The 23,470-nt window shown below is 40.8% G+C and overlaps 1 protein-coding gene and 1 long non-coding RNA gene across 14 annotated transcripts in view; one reads left to right on the plus strand and one right to left on the minus strand.

Annotated features, from left to right (window-relative positions):
* SP100 (SP100 nuclear antigen) overlaps positions 1–17,527 on the plus strand; it is an 82,657-nt gene extending 65,130 nt beyond the window's left edge. For 3 of the 10 annotated variants that reach the window (XM_047773724.1, XM_047773725.1, XM_047773727.1), the window contains 7 exons: positions 552–694; positions 2,901–2,940; positions 10,848–10,959; positions 12,460–12,580; positions 12,859–12,930; positions 13,452–13,610; positions 17,243–17,527. In XM_047773724.1, coding sequence (XP_047629680.1) covers positions 552–694; positions 2,901–2,940; positions 10,848–10,959; positions 12,460–12,580; positions 12,859–12,930; positions 13,452–13,610; positions 17,243–17,365 — 770 coding nt within the window. In that variant the 3' untranslated portion in view covers positions 17,366–17,527. Of the gene's footprint in view, positions 1–551; positions 695–2,900; positions 2,941–7,560; positions 8,012–10,847; positions 10,960–11,217; positions 11,347–12,382; positions 12,592–12,858; positions 12,931–13,451; positions 13,611–17,242 lie in introns of those variants that run through there. The other 7 variants (XM_047773722.1, XM_047773723.1, XM_047773726.1 and 4 more) reach the window with 5 other exon arrangements.
* Positions 17,528–19,547: 2,020 nt separating this feature from the next.
* The window catches only part of LOC125123629 (uncharacterized), a 31,734-nt gene continuing 27,811 nt past the window's right edge, over positions 19,548–23,470 (minus strand). For 2 of the 4 annotated variants that reach the window (XR_007134099.1, XR_007134100.1), the window contains one exon: positions 19,548–19,939. This is a non-coding gene — a long non-coding RNA (uncharacterized LOC125123629). Of the gene's footprint in view, positions 19,940–21,885; positions 21,960–23,470 lie in introns of all 4 variants that reach the window. The other 2 variants (XR_007134101.1, XR_007134102.1) reach the window with 2 other exon arrangements.

A 23,470-nucleotide genomic window follows, 5' to 3' on the forward strand; every position in this document is an offset into this window, starting at 1 on the left:
AGTATAAATGTTTACCCAATGACTATGTAGCACATGTGTACTTTAACTTTTCCCACTGGATAACATTTCCATAATTGCTCTTAATGTAAAATAGCCATGAGTTCAAAATATGAGAAATAATTGATTGCCTTTGGCTGGATGACCAGCTTTTGCACAAGACAAAGCAGATGTAGCTGTCGTGACAGTTGCCACACAGCCTCTCCTGTGACCTCATGTGCCCCCTCAGAAACTCAGCCCAGCTCTATCCCAGGTCCTAGAGAAGGGAAAGGAAAGAATCTTGCCCATGTTTTTTTCTTTTAAATATAGTGAAATTTTTTTTTAAGTATTGGTAGTAATTATTGTCATTGCATGAAGGTCAAAGTGCGCACACACAGCAAGAAGTCAACTTCTGCCCCCACCTTTGAGGCCGCTGTGGGGCCCTGGGGAGGGAGCTCAGCCCTCCTGCTGCCCATTCTGAACCCAAAATGGGTGGCCCAGACCCACATAGTGAGGAGTTAAGTTCTGGGGTTTTCATAGTCCGGAGCAAGACTCAGCTTGTCTTGGTCTAACAGGCATCTGGCAGAAGTGTATAAAGAGCAAGAATGGAAAATGGTTCACCCTCAAGGAATTTGAAGCTGAAGGAAAGCATGAAGCATCCAAGAACTGGAAGATGAGTCTGCGCTGCGGTGGATCGCCCCTAAAAATCCTGATTGAGGTATTCCAGTGACAAAGGGTTGAAATCAAGGATTCAATGTCACAAGTCACCAACTTCCAGCTTTAGCAAAATTTCTCAGTGTCCAGAAAACTATCATGATACCCTCACCCCTTGCCCAAATCACAATGCATATATTATTACTAACATTCCATGTGGATGCTGTCCTTGCTGTATTACATTACAGCTTAATTTTCTAAGTGCATAAACTCTTACACTTTTGAAGGTAGGAGAGTAAAGTGTGGTCTTGACTCTGCCACTAATAATTGCCAGTGTGTCATTTGGCCACTGGAAAGTAATTTAAATTTGGCAGAGGAGGGTCTTAGACTATGTATCTGAAAACAGTACATCAGAATGGGTGTTTTCTGGATTACAGAATATTGCAACATTATTTTTTTGAAAGCCATCTGAAATTCACTCTCAAAATCTCTTTTAAAATGCATATCAAAATATCTCCTTGGTCCTCACATCAGCCTGCTGATGTGGACAAAGTGGGCCAGGTCTCTGTCACAGGTGACCCTGTGCCTTCTGACCTTTTCTATCACATGCTCCAGGTTGTCCTTCCTTTCGCCACTCTAATGAGGAAGAAAAGCTCTTTGTTCAGCAAATATTTTTTGAGATACATCTAAAGCCACGGGAACTATAAGATGTGACCCCAGTCCCTAACCAGGGGGAAGGCTGTACATTATAACCACAGGACTACACGGCTCCTGGGTACCATAATGAGAGCTGTTGCAGGAGGAAATGCAGCCGCTCGGGAGAGTGAAGGTCATTTCTGGCTTTGAGGTTGAGGACAGTTCCATGGAGCAGGTCGCGCCGAGCTGGGTCTTAAGAATAGTCCTAACAGGCAAAAATGTAGGAATGTGGAATTCTACATAGACAGGATAGCAGGAAAATCCTCCCCATGACTTGTCAAGAAGTTGTGGGTAATAAGCCTCAATACATGAGCTGGGCTGGTTATAGAGATCTTGAGGCCCAAGGAAGGAAACTGAACCCTCCATTTAATCATGGGGGAATCATGGGAGGTTTGAGTTAGGGACTGACTAACAAAGCTGAGATAGTGCTTTAGAGGCATGAATCTGAGCAGAGAGTGCAAGATGGATTAGAACGTGAGGTGCTTTACCCCATGGAGACTTCAAAACACCTTCTCCACCTTTCTGCCTGAGCCACCCAACTCAGCCTGCAAGGCTCAGCTCAAATAGCATGGTCTCTGCTGAAGTCCTTTAAAATTCACTGAATTTGTGTCCTATTGCTGCTATAACAATTTCCCACACACTTAGTGCCTTAAAACAGTACAAATCTATTGTCTTACAGTTCTGGAGACGAGAAGTCTCAAACTAGTTTCACTGGATTCAAGGTGTTAGCAGGGCTGCCTCCTTCCAGGGAGACTCTGTTCCTTGCCTTTTTCAACTTCTAGAGCAGCCTGCATTCCTTGGCTCATGGCTCCTCCCTCACATCCCTCCAAACGCTTGCTCTGTCACCACATCTCCTACTCCTCACTCTGATCTTTGTACCCCTCCCCTCTTATACTTGTGATTACATTGGCCCCACCTGGATAATCAGAATCTTCTCCCCATTTTCAAGCTCCTTCATTTCATTGCAGCTTTAAAGTCCCTTTTGCCATGTAAATTAACATATTCATGGGTCTAGGGATTAGGATGAACATTTGCGGGGGGCGGGGAGCGGGGGGCGGGGGGGATGGACATTATTTAGCTTACCACACTCTCCCGTCTCTGGATCCCAAAATATTCTGTAAGAGTACAGTTTACACTTTATCATCCTGGCTTTTCCCATTTGTCTACCCAAAGGCTTGGATACCTTGGTGTGCCCAAGGCCACTGATGGGGCCTGACACCTGTCAGTCACTCACCAATTGTGTGCCAATGGAGTATGCAAGGTATAAAGACGCAAGCTAGAGGGATCCTAGGGGAATGGAGAGGAAGTGGTGAGTGTAGAAGAGGTTGTGTGGGAAAACCTGGCAAGACTTCATAAGGAGAGCAAGAGAGAGGGTGCAGTTGTTAAAGCTGAATTTAAAGCTGAGTCTGGATAACAAAGAGCAGCATGTTACAGGTTTAGAGTGGCGATTGTTTTGCACGAAGATAGCTTGAATTTATGTTGACAATGGGACATGAGTGGAAGGCAGTTAAAATTACTGAGCTCACAAAGTAAAAACGGGACACATCATAGCATGAATCTCATTTCTCTTTCAGAATGGACATCTACCAGTCCCTCCAAGAAAAAGAAAAAAAGGTAATTCGCGCCCACCAATGTCTCATCTACAATATTGTTGAATTTCCATCTCTTTGGCCTTATTTTATAGTTTCTAAATTAATCAATTATGATGAAACACTATCTTAAAATTAGACATAAATGTTTGGGCTCACTGTTAGCCATACTCATTAAGCAAAAAAAAAAGGGAGAGGGCTCAAATTAATAAAAGTAGAAATGGAAAAGGAGAAGTTACAATTGACACCACAGAAATACAATTGACACTGCAGAAATACAAAGGATCATAAGAGGCTACTACAAGCAACTATATGTCAATAAAGTGAACAACCTAGAAGAAATAAACAATTTTTACAGAGATGCAATCTTCCAAGACTAAACCAGGAAGAAATAGACAATATAAAATGACAAATCACAAGTACTGAAATTAAAACTGTGATTTAAAAACTTCCAAAAAACAGAAGTCCAGGACCAGATGTCTTCACAGGTGAATTTCATCAAACATTCAAAGAATTAACACCTATTCTTCTGAAACTCTTCCAAAAAAATTGCAGAGGAAGGAACACTCCCAAGCTTATTCTATGATGCCACCATCCCTGATATCAAAACCAGGGATGAAAGATAAAGACACCATTAAAAAAAGGAAAATTATAGGCCAATATCACTGATGAACATAGATGCAGAAATTCTCAACAAAATATTAGCAAACTGAATCCAACAACATATTAAAAGGATCATACAACAGGATTAAGTGAGATTTATCCCAAGAATGCAAGGATTCTTCAATATCCACAAATAAATCTGTGCAATACACCATATCAGCAAACTGAAGAATGAAACCATATGATCATCTAAATAGACGCAGAAAAAACCTTTTGAAAAAACTCAACCCCCATTTTTGATAAAAATTCTCCAGAAAGTGGGCCTAGAGGGAACCTACCTCAACATAATAAAATCCGTCTATGACAAACCCATAGCTAACATCATTCTCAAGGGTGGAAGTCTGAAAGCATTTCCTCTAAGATCAGGAACAAGACAAGGATGCCCACTCTTGCCACTTTTTTTTTTCTTTTTAGGGCCGCACCCTCGGCACATGGAAGTTCCCAGGCTAGGGGTCAAATTGGAGCCACAGCTGCTGGCCTATGCCACAGCCACAGCAACAAGGGATCTGAGCTGAGTCTACAAACCACACCACAGCTCATGGCAATACCAGCCCCCAACCCACTGAACAAGGCCAGCAATTGGACCCACAACCCTAATGGATCCCAGTCAGGTTTGTAAACCACTGAGCCATGAAGGGAACTCCCAACCACTTTTATTCAACATAGTTTTGGAAATTCTAGCCTAGCAATCAGAAAAGAAAAAAAAAGTAATCCAAATTGGAAAAGAAGTAAACTGTCACCATTTGTAGATGACGTGATACTACACATAGAAAAGTGTGATGATGCTACCAGAAAACTGTTAGAGTTTATCAATTAATTCTGTAAAGTTGCAGGAAGCAAAATACACAGAAATCTCTTGCATTTCTAAATGCTAACAATGAAAGATCAGAAAAAATAAATTAAGAAAACAATCCCATTTACCATTGCATTAAAGAGAGTAAAATACTTAGGAATAAACCTACCTAAAGAGACAAAAGATCTGTACTCTGAAAACTATAAGATACTGATGAAAGAAATTAAAGATGACACAAACAGATAGAAAATATGCCATTCTCTTGGGTTAGAAGAATCAATATTACCAAAATGACTACACTATACAAAGCAATCTACAGATTCAATCCAATCCCTATTAAATTAACAATAACATTCTTTACAGAACTAAAACAAAATATTTTAAATTTTTTATGGAAACACAAAAGACCCCAAATAGCCAAAGCAATCTTGAAAAAGAAAAATGAAACTGGAGGAATCAAGCTCCCTGATTTCAGGTTATATTACAGAGCTACATTCATCAAAACAGTATGGTACCAGCACACACACACACACACACACACACACACACACACACACACACACACGAAATATAGATCAATGGAATAGGACAGAAAGCTCAGAAATAAAGCCAAGCACCTATGCTCAACTAACCTATGACAAAGGCGAAAACATAAAATGGAGGAAAGATGGTCTCTTCAATAAATGGTGCTAGGAAAACTGGACAGCTACATGTAAAAGAATGAAATTAGAACATTCTCTAATACCATATACAAAAAATGGATTAAGGACCTAAACATAAGGCCAGAAACTATGAAACTCCTAGAGGAAAATACAGGCAGAACACTCTCTGACATAAATCACAACAATATCTTTTTTGATCTACCTCCTAGAATAGTATAAAAATAAATAAATGGGACATAATTAAACTTTAAAGCTTTTGTGCAGTAAATGAAATGATAAAAAAAGACAATCCGCAGAGTGGGAGAAAATCTTTGCAAATGAAGCAACCAACAAGGGATTAATCTCCAAAATATACAGATATCTCGTTCAGCTTTACATCAAAAAAACCATACAATTCATAATCTCCAGAATTTATATACACCTTCTGCAGCTCAATACCAAAAAAACAAACAACCCCATCAAAAAATTGGCAGGATATCTAAACAGACAATTCTCCAAAGAAGACATATGGATGGCCAAAAAACACAATGAAAAGATGTTCAACATCACTCATTATTAGAGAAATGCAAATCAAAACCACCATGAGGTACCACCTTAACACCAGCCAGAATGGCCATCATCAAAAAGTCTACAAACAATAAGTGCTGGAGAGGGTGTGGAGAAAAAGGAACCCTCGTACACTGTTTGTGGGATTGTAAACTGGTGCAACCACTGTGGAAAGCAGTATGGAAATTCCTCAGAAAACTAAAAATAGAACTACCATTTGATCCAGCAATCCCACTCCTGGGTATCTACCCAGAGAAAACCATGACTCGAAAAGATACATGTACTCCAATGTTCACTGCAGCACTATTTGCAATAGCCAAGACATGGAAACAACCTAAATGTCCATCGACAGAGGAGTGGATCAAGAAGACATGTTACATATGCACAACGGTGTACTACTCAGCCATTAAAAGGAACAAAATACCAGCATTTTTAGCAACATGGATGGACCTAGAAATTATCATGCTAAGTGAAGTCAGCCATACAATGAGACACCAACATCAAATGCTTTCACTTACATGTGAAATCTAAAAAAAGGATAGAATGAACTTCTTTGCAGAACAGATGCTGACTCCCAGACTTTGAAAAACTTATGGTTTCCAAAGGAGACTGTTCGGGGGTGGGGGATGCGCTGGGGTTGTGGAATGGAAATCCTATAAAATCAGATTGTGATGATCATTGTACAGCTATAAATGTAATAAATTCATCGAGAAATGAAAAAATAAAAATAAAAAAACATACAATCCAATCAAAAATGGGTAGAAGATCTAAATAGAAATTTCTCCAAAGAAGATATACAGATGGCCAAAAGACACATGAAAAGACCCTCAACATTGCTAGTTATTAGAGAAATGCAAATCAAAACTACAATGGGGTATCACCTCATATCACTCAGAATGGCCATGGTGAAAAAATCTACAAACAATAAATGATGGAGAGGGTGTGGAGTAAATGAAACCCTCCTACACTGTTGGTAGGAATACAAATTGGTGCAACCACTGTGGAGAACAATATGGAAGTTCCTTTAAAAACTAAATATAGAAAAACCATATGGATCCAGCAATCCCATTACTGGGCATATATCTGGATAAAACCTTAATTCAAAAAGATACATGCACTTCAATGTTCATTGCAGCACTGTTTACAATAGCCAAGACATGGAAACAACCTAAATGTCCATTCACAGAGAAATGGATAAAGAAGATGTTATATATATATATATATATATATATATATGATGTTAGATAGATATACACACACACACACATATGTATGTATACACACACAATAGAATATTACTCATAAAAAAGAATGAAACATGCCATTTGCAACAACATGGATGGACCGAGACATTATCACGCTCAGTGAAGTCAGTAAGACAGAGAAATATCATATATCATTTATATGTGTATTTTAATAAGAAATGATACAAAAGAACTTATTTCAGGGGTTTGGGATGGAAATTCTATAAAACTGGGTTGTGATGATCATTGTACAACTATAAATATAATAAAATTCATTGAGTTTTAAAAAAAGAATTTATAAGACAGAAACAAACTCACAGATTTCAAAACCAACCTTAGGGTTTACCACAGGGGAAAGTGAGGGGAGAAGGGAGGAATTGGGAGGATGGTAGTAACATACACATACTACTGTATAAAATAATTAACAAGAACATGCTATATAGCACAGGAAAATCTACTCAATAATTTGTAATAACCTATGTGGAAAAAAGCATATATATGCGTGTGTGTTGTGTGTATGTATGTATGTATAACTGATTCACTTTGCTGTGTACCTGAAACTAATATAACATTGTAAATCAACTATGCTCCAATAAAAATTTTTTAATAAATAAGTATAAAAAAAGTTGGGGCTAGAATTGGAAAAGCATGATTTCGAAAGGCACCAAAAAAGTACATTTAATGACAATTGCTTTTGCAACACTGATTATTTTTTCATTGTTTTTTCTGGGTTCTAGTGTTAATAAGAATGGAGCAAAACTGAAACATCTCTAGCTAACCTAATGTAGACGAGAATCGCCCTTTGGACTGGATATATAGCCATATGTCACCTGGTGAAGCAAAACCCAAAGCCTCTTCTTCACAAGCACACACTCACTTAACACTAAGTCCTTCTTCAAGGCAAGTTTTCCCTTGAAATAGAGAATAGGGTGACTAGGAACCAGATGTGCCCTGTGGAAGAGGCTGCTGACCTGGAAAACCCTCTCCTTTGTAGAGACGCCCTTCGGCTTCATCAGAGGGGCTTTGCAGACCCAGTTCCCTCTACAAAGGCAAGTTTTCTCTCCTTCAAAGTAGCATGTGAAGTTCATGGACAAGTGTTTTTTATGCAGTGTGGATTCCAGTGAAGGCAGTCAGATAGTCAGCATCTTCCACAGCCTCTCCAAGAAGGTGAGAGAGAGAACCTGTGAGGCAGAAAGAAAGAAAGATAGAAAGAAAGAAAGAAAGAAAGAAAGAAAGAAAGAAAGAAAGAAAGAAAGAAAGAAAGGAAGGAAGGAAGGAAGGAAGGAAGGAAGGAAGGAAGGAAGGAAGGAAGGAAGGAAGGAAGGAAGGAGAAAAATGTCCATTTTCCTAACCTCTGACAGAGGTGACTTTAGCTATCTCTGCCAAACCAGGAAATCACAGTCTTCACACTAGCTTTGTACTAGATTCTGTATAAGACTAGGTAACTAGGTTCTGCATCCACTGGGTTTTATGCAAAAGAGACACTATTTGCTTTCTTCATTAAGACCAAATGTTTCTACCCAGTCTTAGGGGTCAAGGGCAACTCAGTCTGGGTTAATCAGTTGAGTCGGCTGTCTCCCACCCCTCACCACAGGCGCCCTCTCTCGGTTCCCTCTGGCTCTTAAGGTGTGACCACCTTATGGCTCTTAAGGTGTGACCACCTCAGTTCTTAGAAGGTCTTTCCAGAGCACACCTTCCTTCTTCAGCTCCTTGGTTTCTGTCACTTGGGTCTTCTCAGCATCAAATGGCATAAGAAACACTGAGCACCCATGAGGATGACAAAAAGTAAAAGCGGTTACATGGCCCCAGGTCAGGGCAGCTCAAGCCCATGTAGGGATGTCCCCAGCGGTGTCTCTAACAGGCCATTCCTCAAGTTTTCCTATTGAAAGGGAGCACTTGGACAAGCTTCATCTTGTAACTGAATTTCCTCCCATGTGGGATTTTGGGTCTCTTCTTATACTGAATTTATAGATGAAAAGAATTTACAAACTGAAGTGTGTTCCTACTTACTTCACCTCGCGGGGCTCAGGGGTGATATCATGATTGTTATGATTTGGAATCCAAATAGCAGGCCATTTTACTTTGGCTCATAATATTGTATTATAAGTAGAGGCTCTGCCTTCTTGTAGCAGCAGACCTCACAGAAGCACTGGGAATGAGATGAGATATTTTAAAATTTGGATCAGCAGGACTGGTGATGGATGGGATATTTGGGATGGGGAAAGAGAGGTATCTGTGGTCACTCCGGGCTTCTGGGTGGATGCTGGTGTACTTATGAGATGGGGGACACTAGAAGAGGGTCGGATTTAAGACAGGAAGACGAGGACCGTGGTTTGGGGCAAGGTGGGTTTTAGACATGATGAAAGACATCCAATGGATGATGGAAAGTAGGGTTTGGATGCTTGGGGACTTGAAAACAGACCAGAGACACAGGTCTAGGGACAAATGTAGTCGATGTGGTCAAGGGAGTAGTTGTTTTCACCTAAGAGAGTAAAATGAGCTGGGGACATGGGACAAAGCCCCCCAAGAATACCAGCATTCCAAGTGAGGAAGCTGAAAAGAAAGAAGCAGAGTGTTAGAAAAAAAATTCAAGAGAGCAGAGTGTCATGAAACCAAGCAAAAATAGTGTTTCTAGAAGGAAGAGGTGGAATGGCACCCCCACCACCTCCCCACCCACCAGAGTACTAGATACCCATCACTGGGTGGGACAGTATCCAAGTTTGCACATTATTTTATACCTAGATTTTCACACAAGGATGTGAAAAGAGTATTTTTATATGGTGTTGAAAGGGTATTTTTATCTAGATGAAGAGCAGCTACTCATTGGATGAAATGTTTCCCCACCATGTGGTTCTCTTTCCACTCAGGTGACCCAGGAGAGGGGCCAGGTGTCCGTCCTCTGGGAAAATGCCCAGAGATGTCTCCAGCACAGATACATGACCTTCATACACAGAAATTGTAGTATATAGGGATCCAACATGGTATTGACACACAGATTATCACGTACCAAAAAAGGGGGGGGATGTTATTTCCTTTGCCAATCAATGGGCTCTTTCCTTGACCAATTCTTATTTTGGTGTATAAATTCTATTGTTTCAACAATGTGTTGGTTACTCCACAATGCTTAGATAGAAACACTGTCAAATTTTCAACTTCACTAAGTAAAATGCAACCTGGCTTAAAGTCCCACACATTGAGATTAGGAAAAAATCCAGCACCAATCAGTTTTGTGGGCCCCTCCATCTTCCTTGTATAGAACAAAGCACCAACTCTTCCTTGGGCTCAGAAAATGAGGGTAGGGCCTTGGCATTCAACTCCAGTGGTTGCCATCGCCATGCTCCCTGGCCATTGAGAGATGGCACCTCCACATCTTACACGCCAAGCTAAAGTCAAGGGACAGCTTTCCTTAGTGTCCCAGAGCCAAAGAGCTCTGCCCTCCCTGGCATCCACCTGGTTATCTGTGTCCATGGTCTTTCCAACACAGAAGCACTGTCACAGGCCCTGGGGCTCACCAGTCACAAGATTCAAAGTCCAGGAACTCCTCCCCAGGTCTAACAACTCACAGAGAACTTGTGGCCAAGAAAATGAGAGGAAGTGATATCTCAGAAGCTTATTCTATCCTATTAAATTATCATTAAATCACTCTTTAATGAGTAAATTTAGATGTTGCAATGTATACAACTAGTTAATTCATGAGCCAGGTTTTGCCCATAGAATAATAGATTTGTCAGATTATCTTTAATTCATCCATTTTTGTTGTTGTTGCAAGCCTTCCTGTGTCAAAATCTCTGTCTTTATAAAGAAAACATAAAGATCTACCACACAACTACTTCCTCTGGAATTTCACTGCAGTTCAGAACATCTTCTTCTGAAATCTCCACTTGATACTGTTCCTTTTTTATTTTTAGAGATTTACAAGTATCACCTTGGAATAAGCAAAGGCTGGATGTTCTAGAGTCAATGTGTCAAAATTCTGGGGTCTCACTGATCCCAGCGATGTCTACATTATCTCTCTTCCATCCAGAAACCTCAGGTAAATGTGCAGTGTGCGAAGGAGAGGAAGAACTGTTCTCCTGTGATACTTGTTCAAGGTTCTTTCATGAGAATTGCCACGTCCAACCCAAAGATGCTAACAGGTTAGTGAGACCTGGCCCCCTCCCGCCCTTCCTTCCTGTGCTACAGCTCCTCCTACCACGCACACTCAGCCTGCAAATCTGTCTCTGGTTGCATGTGCCTTGATTCAGAAGCAAAGACCCTAAGCATCAAGATCCATAAATAAGATACAGAGCTGTCCAACAGTGCTGGCAGCAGTAGATTAATGAGAAGAAAACTCAAGTGGTTATTAGATGTAATAGACAGATGAGTAACCCCTACCCTCCTCATTTGGTTCCCAGACTCATGCATTTTGATGGAATGATGATGCCAGACATTAGCTACTGATTTAAAACATATACCACCTGCAATGGGAACACCAAAAAGCTGACAAAGCTGACAAAGCTGGGACTGTGATGAGCCTTCAGAAGGTGATAACAGCAGTCTATCAACTCAGATGACCCTGAATCATAGGGTACATAATAAAAGCCCTGAATCCTGTGGGGATGAATCCACGCAGCATTTCCTTTGTTAGCAAGTGTATCTTTGGTCAAAGGTGATGCTGCGTGAAATAACATATAGACTGACAAGGCATTCTATAAGTGGTGGTGTGGGCAGAATTGCTATAGCCAAAGAGGAGGCTCTCTACCAGGATTACATCTGTCCCTATGAGGATAGAGTATTTCTCCTCCATAAAGGGAGGCACCTAACATAATTCACCTGCTCCCTTGTAGCCCCCAGAGGATGTGCCCCCTCAAGGATTCATCATAAACCTCTGAAGTGGGGCAATCTGCCGAGAAAACAGATTCACTTTTTTTGTTGAGCTCACCTATCATCTCCCTCCCTGCACCATGGGCACTTTTTAATGGGTCCCTTGAGCAAGCCCAGGGGTGGCCAAGAAGAGAGGCTAAATGACATCTCTAGGATGGATCATTGTATCCACCGGATTATCAAGCGCTCCCAAGCACAGAGAGCCTGGCAGAGGAGAGTAGAGAACAAATCCAGGGGCAAATGGAAGATCGATGGCACTCTGTTGGTAGAGCTCCTGCCCAAGAAGTTTCGGCAGCACAGCGTCTAGACAGATGGCAATGCCAGAGGAGGGATGCCTATGGCTTATGCTCTATGCTTATTCAGCAAAATTGAGAGGAAGGGCTGGCTTCCTGATTTTTACTGCGATCTGATGCCTCTTTGAGCCCCAAGACTCCGGTGTTTATATACTAGCTTCCAATCCTCAATTTTGGGAGGCAGGGCACATTACCAAACTCCCAGTGGCTCAGATGGGAACCCTAAGTTCTGAGGGGAACAGGAGTCCTTACCTATGGTGGCACCTCACTTAGACTGTCAGTCTCCTATCACTACTGAGGGGAGGGCTGTTTTTGGCGACTGAACCCATATGGGGCTCTAGTGCAGAGGTGCTGCCAGAGAGCAGTTGGGCTCAGGTGGAAACCACCAGTCATTCCTGAACAGAGGACTTCAGCAGCCACAGAAATGATGGCTGATCTACAGAGAACCTGCCTTTGCTGATCTTCTCCCCGACCTCTCAGTTACCCATGGAGTTGCATTTTCTGCAAGATAAAGGCTCTTCAGGAAAAGTGCCCAGAAAGCCAACCGCGTCATCAAGAATCTGAGGTGCTGAAAAGGCAGATGCTCCCTGACGAGCAACTGGTGAGTTGAAATGTAATCCTGAAACTTCCTCCTTTATGTTCACACAAGAGAAGCAGCACCATCTTGCAGGGACAGAAGGAATGGCGCCCAAGGCAAACCGCTATCCCTTGCTGTGCTTTGATCATATCACCTGACACCAAAATTCTATGCCACACAAAATTCCTGTTCTGTGTTTGCTTCAACCTGCAGTTTTGAGAATTGTGCAATTAGCTGAGCATGCATCAGACTTTATTCTCTCCAGGCTGCTTTTCACTTAAAATCTCCTCTATCTTTTGCAGAAATGTGAGTTCCTCCTCTTGAAGGTCTATTGCTGTCCAAAAAGCCCCTTTTTTGCCTCAGAACCATATTTTGTAAGTAACAGCAATAAAGCCCCAAACTGGCATTTGTCAAATTTTTGATATGAGTCCAATGGGTACAAGTTGCCATTATTTTTGTCTTGTTGATAGATGACTTAGTCAGCTCAGTCAGCCCCTAGAAGCTTAGGCTGCTATGGCAAACTACCATAGTGGTCACAACCACAGGAATTTATTTCTCATAGTTCTGAAGGATGCAAGTGCAAAATCAGGGTGCTGTTGCTGGTCAGGTCCTAGTGAGGGCCCTTTTGCAGGTTGCAGACAGCCAGCTTCTCATTTTATCCAGACATGGCAGAAAGGGAAGGAGAGGGGTCTTTGGGGTCTCTTTTATAAGGGCACTAATTCCATTCATGAGGGCCCCACCCTCATGACCTAATTATCTCCCCAAAGCCCCACTTCCTGATACCATCACAGGGGGGTAGAGGATTTCAGCACATGAATCTGGGGGACACAGCACTCAGTCCATAACTGGGAATCTAAAAGTAGACTTGGAAACATACTAAGAGCCTGTCTTTTAGCGCTTTTGCCAACAGAGTAGAACTCGATCTCGGGTCCTGGCAAAGCCCATGTGGTTAGACAAAATCAAGAAAAAGCTGACAAGGAACATATACTGCCAAGTGGAGTGGTTTATACAGGACATGCGTCTCATCTTCCAGAACCACAGGGTGTTTTACAAGGTAAGCGGTTCTCTCTGCTTCTGCTTTTCGTTCGATTAAGTCATTTTGCCTTTCAACTTCTTCTTTTTTTTTTTTTTTTTTCATTTTAGGCCCACTTCCAAAGCATATGGAAATTCCCAGGCTAGGGGTCAAATTAGAGCTGCATCTGCCAGCCTATACCACAACCACAGCAATGTGGGATCCAAGCTGCATCTTCAACCTATACCACAGCTCAGGGCAACACTGAATCCTTAACCCACTGAGCAGTGCCAGGGATTGAACCCACACCCTCATGGATACTAATCAGGTTCATTACCACTGAGCTACAATAGGAACTCCACCTTTCAACTTCTTGTATCAGGTAACTATTATAATTTTCCTCATCATGTGGCTAGCCCACACAAATAAAAATCCTAGCCGTATTCTAAAATCTCCATGGACTACGGTGGGGGAAATAATAACAGACCGGAAGGTAACATTGAAAACTTCAGAGGTTACTCCTTCTAGACTGTCAGTTTGCCCCTAGAGAACAATGGACTGCAGACCTAGTGCCTTCATAGGAAAAGGAAATGCTTTTACTTTTACTGGACCTGGTCAGAACACTGTGAGCCTCGGAAGTCCCCCCTTGGCCAGGGCTCCTATCCTTACTCAGCCCAGATTTGGGGACCATCCTGGAGAGACTGGATACCAGGCATGAAGAATATTCATGCACAGTTTGCTGCTGTGCACCTGCCCTCTGGCATCCAGGCGCTCAAGAACATGTGGATGGGGCCTCCCCCACACCAAGCATCTTCCTATTTCCAGCAGTTCTCCTACTGTACTCTAGATGCAGAGTGACAATTTTCCCATAAGCAGAACCCTCATGGTCCCAGTGCTTGTAGAGAAGTGAGGCCAGGTCTCTCATTTGCTAGAAGCCCATTTTAAAGGCAACTATTTCTCTATTTTTTTAAAGTATTATAGTTGATTTACAATATTTCTTCAATTTCTGTTATAGCAAAGTGACCCAATCACACACAGTTACTTACAATAGGACCCCATTGCTCACCCCTTCCAGGTGTAACTGTTTGCCTCCACCAACCTCAAATTCCTCATCCATCCCACTCCTGCCCCCTCCCCCCTGGCAACCACAAGTCTGCTCTCCTTGGCCTTGTGTATTTCTGTTTCTGTTTTGTAGATATGATTTTTTGTGCCATACTTTAAATCACACAAGTAAGTGGTATCATATGGTATTTGTCTTTCTCTTTCTGACTTATTTCACTTAATATGAGACTATCTAGTTCCATCCATGTTGCTGCAAATGGCATTATTTTTTCCTTTTTATGGCTGAGTAGTAGTCCATTGTATATCTATACCACGTCTTCTTAATCCAGTCATCCATCAATGGACATTTAGGTTGTTTCCATGTCTTGGCTATTGTGAACAGTGCTGCAATGAACATAGGGGGGCATGTGTCTTTTTTAATGAAGGTTTGTCCAGACATATGCCCAGCAGTGGGGATTGCTGGATCACGTGGTAGTTCTGTGAAATCACATTTCTCAAATTTCAAAGTCATGGATTTCTTTACATTTGAATTTCCTAATGTTGTATCAAAAAGTTAACAAGAGTTACCTCAAGGGATAGGAGTGAAGGATATTTTAAAAAATCGTGAATTTGCCTTAGACATTTCTGTGCTGCAACAGTGTTACAGAGACTATGTGCTATGTTCAAAAAAATCAAACAACTGGAGCACCTGTTTGTGGCTCAACAGGTTAAGAACCCCACAAGTCTGTGAGGATGTGGGTTTGATCCCTGGCCTCAATCAGTGGGTTGAGGATCCAGCATTGCCACAGGTTTTGGTGTAGGTCACGGATTCAGCGCATATCTGGGGTTGCTGTGGCTGTGGTGTAGGCCAGCAGCTGCAGCTCCAATTCAACTGCTAGCCCTGGGAAATTCCATATGCTGTAGGTACAACCCTAAAAAGAAAAAAAAAACCAAATAACTAGTATTTTTAATCAATGATACTTCATTCATACTTTTATTATTTTTATTTTGCTATCTTTATTTTTATTACTTTATTATTTATTTTTTTGGCCACAGAAAATAAATAATAACTTCTGGCATGCAGAAGTTTCCAGGCCAGGGATCAAATCTGCACCACAGCAATGATAATGCCAGATCCTTAACCCACTGAGCCACCAGGGAACTCCATAACTAGAATTTTTAAAAATTAATCAATAAATTTCTGATGAAGAATTAGACTTCGCTATAGTACTATATTTCCCCCTCTGTCTTCCCGATAAAGAGAAATGATCCGGCTATCAGGAACATAAGCTACTCTCAACTGGATTAATTCTCACTTAATATTCAGGATAGTCTTAAATGGTACAAGTATACTGAATGATTGGATTCATATATTTCTTTTTAAGAAATAATGGCTTTTGGGAGTTCCCGTCATGGCTCAGCAGTCAACCAACCCGACTAGCATCCATGCAGATGCGTGTTCAATCCCTGACCTCGCTCAGTGGGTTAAGGATCTGGCATTGCCGTGAGCTGTGGTGTAGGTCAAAGACCTGGCTCAGATCCCGCATTGCTGTGGCTCTGGTGTAGGCTGGTGGCTATAGCTCTGAGTGGACCCCTAGCCTAGGAACCTCCAGGTGCCGCAGGTGTGGCCCTAAAAGGACAAAAAGACCAAAAAAATAAATTAATTAAAAGAAATAATGGCTTTTGGAAGTTTCTGCTGTGGCTCAGTGGAAATGAATCTGACTAGTATCCATGAGGATCTGGGTTCAATCCCTGGACTCACTCAGTGGATCAGGGATCCTGTGTTGCTGTGGATGTGGCTGTGGTATAGGCCGGCAGCTGTAGCTCCAATTCAACCCCTAGCCTGGGAACTTCCATATGCCATGGGTGCAGCCCTAAGAATAAAAGAAAGAGAGAGAGAGAGAGTAAAAGAAAGGAAGGAAGGAAGGAAGGAAGAAAGAGAGAGAGAGAGTAAGAAAGGAAGGAAGGAAGGAAGGAAGGAAGGAAGGAAGGAAGGAAGGAAGGAAGAGAGAAAGAGAGAGAGAGAAGAGGGAAAGAAAGAGAAAGAAAGAAAGCAGGCAAGCAGGCAAGAGAAAGGAAGAAAGAAAGAAAGGCTTTTTAGTAGCATCTAGGGATTTTTTTAAATGCTTAAACCAGAAAATTTATCATAAAAATCAATGAAAACAATGCATAGTAAGTGATGGTATATCATACACAAGAAATTCATTAAGAAGGAATTTAGGCTACATTATCTCAATACATACGTGAAGCCCTTGGCCAAAGCTATGCACTGTGTAAAGTTGGGTTAACTCATAAGTGCATCGAAATTTGCCACAAAGACATAAAAACATAGCTCGGTATTCCAACATATCCTATGCCCTAGCTGTAATGGGTGTAACAAAAATGTATTCTTGTTCTTGAAGCTACTTTCAAATATTAATGTTTCATATGCTTTGTGAGATCATGAAAATACAAATAAGACTGATATTATCTCACTTTTAAGAATTAATATAAGACAATACAAATTGAAATATGCTACTATCTTAAAAGAAATAAGAATTAAGAAAAATAAATGAAGCTCTGGATTATCCATAGCACTGGGAGTCTAAACTCATTGGCAATGACTACCACTGATTTTGTCTTTGCTTTTTTAGAACAAAAATTTCATCAATCTTGGACTTCAACTAGAAGACAAGTTTGAGAATTATTTCAAAGACATTTTTGGCATCCAGGAAATAAGCACCAAGAGTTCTCAATGTGAGCCCAGGCTTTCATAATGTATCCCATTTCTAGTTCTCCTTCCAGAAACTCCAGCAGCTACATGATACCATCCAGACCTATGGCCCCACTGGCCATACTGCTTGTCACTGTGCAAATAACATACCTCACTTCTTTTTTATTTTTTTGGTTGACATTTCTGATCATTTATTTTTCTAAATAAAATTTTTAAATTTCAGATCCTCTTATTGAGTAATCTGGGGTGAAATTCACAAAAGAAAATATGGAGTCTTGCTATAAAGGATCATATTATATGCTTCCATTTACTTGACTCTTTTATTAGGTTCTTAAGCAAAATCTTCTTTTCTTCTCCCCACTCAGAACTTACTCATTTCTTATTTTACTCTCCCATATGTATTACTTCTTTGTTATTGTGACCTTCTTCCCAATGTATTTTATTCCTGATTATTGCCTGTTATAGAAAGCTACTGTGATGTGCATGTGTCTGTCATTGATTACCTTACTTAATAACAGATAGCATCCTTTTTGGCCTTATACCCAGTAGCATCAGGAAGTCTGTAGTGGGTGCACAGAATTTACAATTTTCAATTCCTAAAATCATAATTGGTACAGCTGATAGAATTCTTCACCTCTGACAACTCTTGGTTCTTTTTAGGAATGGCTCTGCCATAGCATCCTGGTGACCTTGTGTATCTCCATATAGACCATATAGGCAAGCCCTCCCTGTAGCTGATCTGACCTAAGTCTTGAGAATGCCCTATGATCCTTCCAGAACCAGGGAGGGTTGTAAGGAGTTGCTACGAGTCCGTTTCCCACTCACCACCTTACCTTCCTGAGGCTATCACAATACATTCTTTCCTTGTTCCAAGTTCTGGCAAGGAATGAGGCCATCTGCCTCTTTTTTTAGGGCACAGCTTCAGACTGAAAACTGCCTCACGATAACATGAATGTGTAGTATCACTCCTGTGTCATCATATGTCATCCACATCCCCTTCGGTGTCAGTGCTACTTGGCGGGACAAAGAACATGGGAGCTGCCACCTTCACTCTTCTTTTTTTATTATTATCTTTATTAAAGCATAGTTGGAGTTCCTGTTGTGGCACAGTGGTTAACAAATCTGACGAGGAACCATGAGGTTGTGGATTTGATCCCTGGCCTTGCTCAGTGGGTTAAGGATCCAGCGTTGCCATGAGCTGTAGTGTAGGATGCAGATGCGGCTGTGGCTCTGGTGTAGGCTGGCATCTACAGCTCCGATTAGCCTGGGAACCTCCATACGCCGAAGGAGCAGCCGTAGAAAAGGCAAGAAGACAAAAAAAAATTAAAAATTAAAATTATAGTTGATTTACAGTGTCGTGTCAATTTCCGCTGCACAGCATGGTGACCGAGTCACACATATACATACACATTCTCCACTCTTCTTGATTTTGCTGTCTATGTAAGTAATAAATTGTCTGAATCTTAAAGGGGGACATTATTTCTTTACCAGCCACATAAGTCAACCTTGCTTGACAGGTTTCCAGACCCTATAAGTTCCAATTACAGGAAAGAGCACCATGTATTGGTAGTTGGTTCAGAACATACTCTAGACCCTTCAAGGAAGTACTTCGACCTCAGGAATTATTGTCTTCAGCTGGCTTGAAAGTTGAGTCTCCAACACACCGCATCTCACTATTCAACAATGAAATTTTGTTGGAGTGGGTAACAACTTATGAGTGAGAAGTGTTTGAAATCATGTCTGAGATGCATGAATGTATCATTGGGGCTACATGTAGTAGGGATTCGGTATTCAAAACGTTAATTCAAGTGAAAAGGGGACATTCTAGTTGTCTGCTCAGCTAGTTCATGTAAATGGTGGCAAATGGAGGCCATAAAACCAACACTGATATCATTCCTAGCCCTTCCCAAAGAGAGCTGTGCCTATTTTCCAAGGTATAACAATGCCCCGGAAAAAGGAAAATTCCCAGATCCTTAAAGGATTATTGAACTCTGACCCTCAGTTAATCCCAGGAGCCTGAAACACCATGATGTTCTATGTAACGGAAAAGCTGAGGTAGTAAACTCAGTTTCGATCTCATAGCAGACTTAGTCAAAAAAGTTTATTACCATTGACGAGATTACTATTTTTATGACTTTAATGCTCTTAAATTTTTAAAATTTTATTGAAATATAGTTGACTTACGGAGTTATATTAATTTCAGGCAAACAGCAAAGTAAATCAGCTATACATACACATATATCCACTCCTTTTCAGGTTCTTTTCCCATATAGGCTACTATTACACATTATTCGGCAAATTTCCCTGTGCTGTACAGTAGGTCTTTGTTCCCTGTCTATTTTATATATTGTTGTGTATACATACAACTGATGACATTATTTAGGGATGACTCAAAAACAAATGCATCTGAAGCCCCCTCTTTCCTTCTAGGGTATTCTCAAGACAGATCACATTAGCTTCAGGGAAGTCTTGGCTGTGTGGCCTAAGCAGAGACAGACAAGGTCACCAGGATGTCATGGCAGAGCAATTCCCCAGCAGATCCAAGAAATGTCAGCAGCGAAGAATACTCCCATCGGCTGTACCAATTATGTCTGCATGAATCAAAAAATCAGAAGTTCTGTAACAGAAAGGGGAATGGTGTCCTAAAAAAGGTAATGATTGCAGGGATCCTGCAAGAGAAAAAACTTTTCTAGGACCATACTTATAAGACATAACCGAATGAATTTCGTCACAGACCAAACAAAATATGGATCTTTGAAGCTATCTTTAGTAACATACTCTATTCTTAATACTTTGTTTCCTCATAATGTTATTTTTTCCATTTAGATTTACTGTTTGAATTTTCACCCTCCTTTGCTTTTTAATTCCTTTTTGTTTGCTTTGTGGGGTGAGGGGGATTCCGTAGTGTATCCGTCCCTAGCAAACTTAAACTGATTGAAGTAGGACGACTCCCTGGAGGATATCCATCAGAATCTAAAACTTGATTTTGCCAGTGGTTGATTTGAATCCTTTTTTAAAAAAATAATTAGATAAAGGGACTTCTGAGCTTTTCCAGGTTTATGACCAAATGATAACAGTATTATTATCCAAGAAAGGAATACTTAGCCTCCACTGTTCCATAAAAGATAAAGAAGTGGAAGTGAATGGGCGAAAATTTCTGTATGTAGGAGTTCCCGTCATGGTGGGGCAGGGACAAATCCGACTAGGAACCATGAGGTTGTGGGTTCCATCCCTGGCCTCGATCAGGGGGTTAAGGATCTGGAGTTGCCGTGAGCTATGGTGTAGGTCGCAGACTTGGCTCAGATCTGGCATTTCTGTGGCTCTGGTGTAGGCCGGCAGCTGCATCTCTGATGAGACCCCTAGCCTGGGAACCTTCATATGCCACTGGGGTGGCCCTAGAAGGACAAAAAAAAATTTCTATATAAATTCAAGACTTTAGTATTAACAGGGATGGCAATAAGTAAACAGAGATCTCATTTTATGAGCATATTTCTACACCATCACACTATGAGTACATGTATTCAGTCCATGGTGCTCATACTGTGAAATATGAATTTATAATGATTTTTTTCTCTTTGCACATACAATAAAGGAAATGCAGAGAATGGGGTTTTAATATCAGGGATTAATTTTCATGTGTCTGGTGCTCAGAGTGAAAAAGCATCAGGAAAAAGTAGCTCTCGATTCAGACTCCTGGAATCTTCAAAGCCAAGACTTGCCTGCCTTGCTTGACCCAATTTTTGGTGGGGAGCTAGAAGCTTCCTGGTTCTCTTTTCCAACATTTGTTTTCAAATAGTTGTCACTGATGTTCTCAGAATAAATGAATGAATTTCCTTATTAATTGCAACATTCTGATCCACCAACACAATTCAAGGAACAGAGGTTTATAAAGTTAGCCAGGATAAAGGCATGCTGATTGAAACATGTTCCCTGAATTGGAGCCCATAATCGTTGAAATGTACAAGGCAATAAAACCATAATCTTTGGAGTTCCCATTGTGGCGCAGTGGAAACAAATCCAACTAGTAACCAAGAGGTTGAGGGTTCAATCCCCAGCCTTGCTCAGTGGGTTAAGGATCCGGCATTGCCATGAATTTTGGTGTAGGTCACAGACGCATCTCAGATCTTGAATTGCTGTGGCATAGGCCGGCAGCTATAGCTCTGATTTGACCCCTAGCCTGGGAACCTCCATATGCTTCAAGTGTGACCCTAAAAAGAAAAAAAAAAAATCTTTGATGTCAACTTTTCTACCAAAGATTTATGTCTACCAGACCAAAATGTGTAAGTTAACACGTAACTTCACAAAGTCAGACCCTAATTAATATTAAATAACATAATTCATATATTTATTAATTAGCAGATTTTAAATAATATAAATAGTTAATAGTAAATACAAATCAGGACATCTTTTTCCCTCATTGCCAAGTGTGGATAATTTTTCTGAATAGCCTGATTGCCCTAACTGTGCCACTCTTGGAGAAAATTATAATATAGTTGATCAATAATTTGCATTTTATAAAGGTTTAAATAGTTAATAGCCTGGTAAGGTTAGAGGTAAACTTACAGAAACTGATGCTTTGATAGGGCTTCATAGACTGGTAGAGAAGTTAACCCACAAGGTGGCATTCCTTGATTCCTCTGTGGAAAGTTAACCAGCTAGTTACCTAATTTGTCAGTTTTCGTTGGACATTCCTTTTTACTAACTGTATATTTCCCTGATCCTAATGCCATGAAGGCAGTTCTTGATCTTCCGGATGCTAATTCTAGGTGGTGACTCTTCTGGTCCTCTCTTCAGCCCTCCTTTCCAGCCATTGCTTCTCTCTGTACAAAGCAATCAGATCCCTGGGAAGTCTCAGTGTGTGGCCAAGAAGCCAACGTAGAAGGAAATTGCTTAATAAGAAAACTATGAAAGACAAGGGAAGATCAAGTAACTCCCTGCACTCTGGTCTGCTCTTCAAATTCACCTGATCACCTTGGTTAATGCTGCTTTAGTCACAATCACCAGAAACAGAGAAAATTCACCCAAGATGGGGCGGTGTTGTTCTGTCTTGCTCTGCCTTTTCTCACACCTCACTTGTCTGCCTCTTATCCTTCCCACCAACCCCTACACTTTCTCTATATTTCTCCATCCAGGGTAACAATGGAAGATGGATCCCTGAATGAGTGTGTGGATTAGAGCCTTCTCCCCATCCTTCCTACTTGCCCCCTCAAACTCCCTTACCAACCCAGCATCTATTTGGATTGTTCCATGAGTAACAGAGAGATTTCTAGAGTTTAAGCTATTACACATTTGTTCAAAACAGATGGTGGGAACCCCATAAAAAATAAATTTAGTTTTTCAATTACGAAAAATATAGCAAACAATTAAAATGAATCTTTTGTAGAAAAAAAGTACTTTTTGACATTGGGTTATCTTATTTGCTATTATACCTAATGTGTATTTCCAAATTAATTTTATTCATAAAATCCATAGAAGAGAAATAGTAACTGCTTGATAAAAGTTATAAATCCTGTAACAACTAACACTTGCATATATGTTATTTCCTTTTCTTCCTTCTAAAGGAAACAGGTGTCTGCTGAACAGAGATCTAGAATACTGGTCCTGGCTCTGCCTTTAATTCTCCATGTGACTTTAAAAAAAATCTTATACAGTCATGTACTTAAGTTTCCTCATCTATAAAACAGTGACAGTCATTCTGCCTCCTTTTTTCTTTTTTCTTTTTTTTTTTTTTTTAGTCTTTTTGCTATTTCTTGGGCCGCTCCCACGGCATATGGAGGTTCCCAGGCTAGGGGTCAAATTGGAGCTGTAGTCTCCGGCCTACGCCAGAGCCACAGCAACGTGGAATCCGAGCCGCGTCTGCAACCTACACCACAGCTCACGGCAACGCCAGATCCTTAACCCACTGAGCAAGCACAGGGACTGAACCAGCAACCTCATGGTTCCTAGTCGGATTCGTTAACCACTGCGCCACAACGGGAACTCCGTGCCTCCTTTTTTACCAATGTTTTAAAGATACACAAAGACGTTATTCCCAAAATTATTTTTTAAAAGATTTGTATATAAGCTAATGCCATGCAAAAGAATCTGTTAAGAAGACTTACGTGAGTTTTTTAGGTCTTTCCAATAACAATATGAATATCAAAGCAAT

The sequence above is a fragment of the Phacochoerus africanus genome, chromosome 3 (assembly GCF_016906955.1).
Source record: "Phacochoerus africanus isolate WHEZ1 chromosome 3, ROS_Pafr_v1, whole genome shotgun sequence".
Taxonomy (NCBI): Eukaryota; Metazoa; Chordata; class Mammalia; order Artiodactyla; family Suidae; genus Phacochoerus; species Phacochoerus africanus.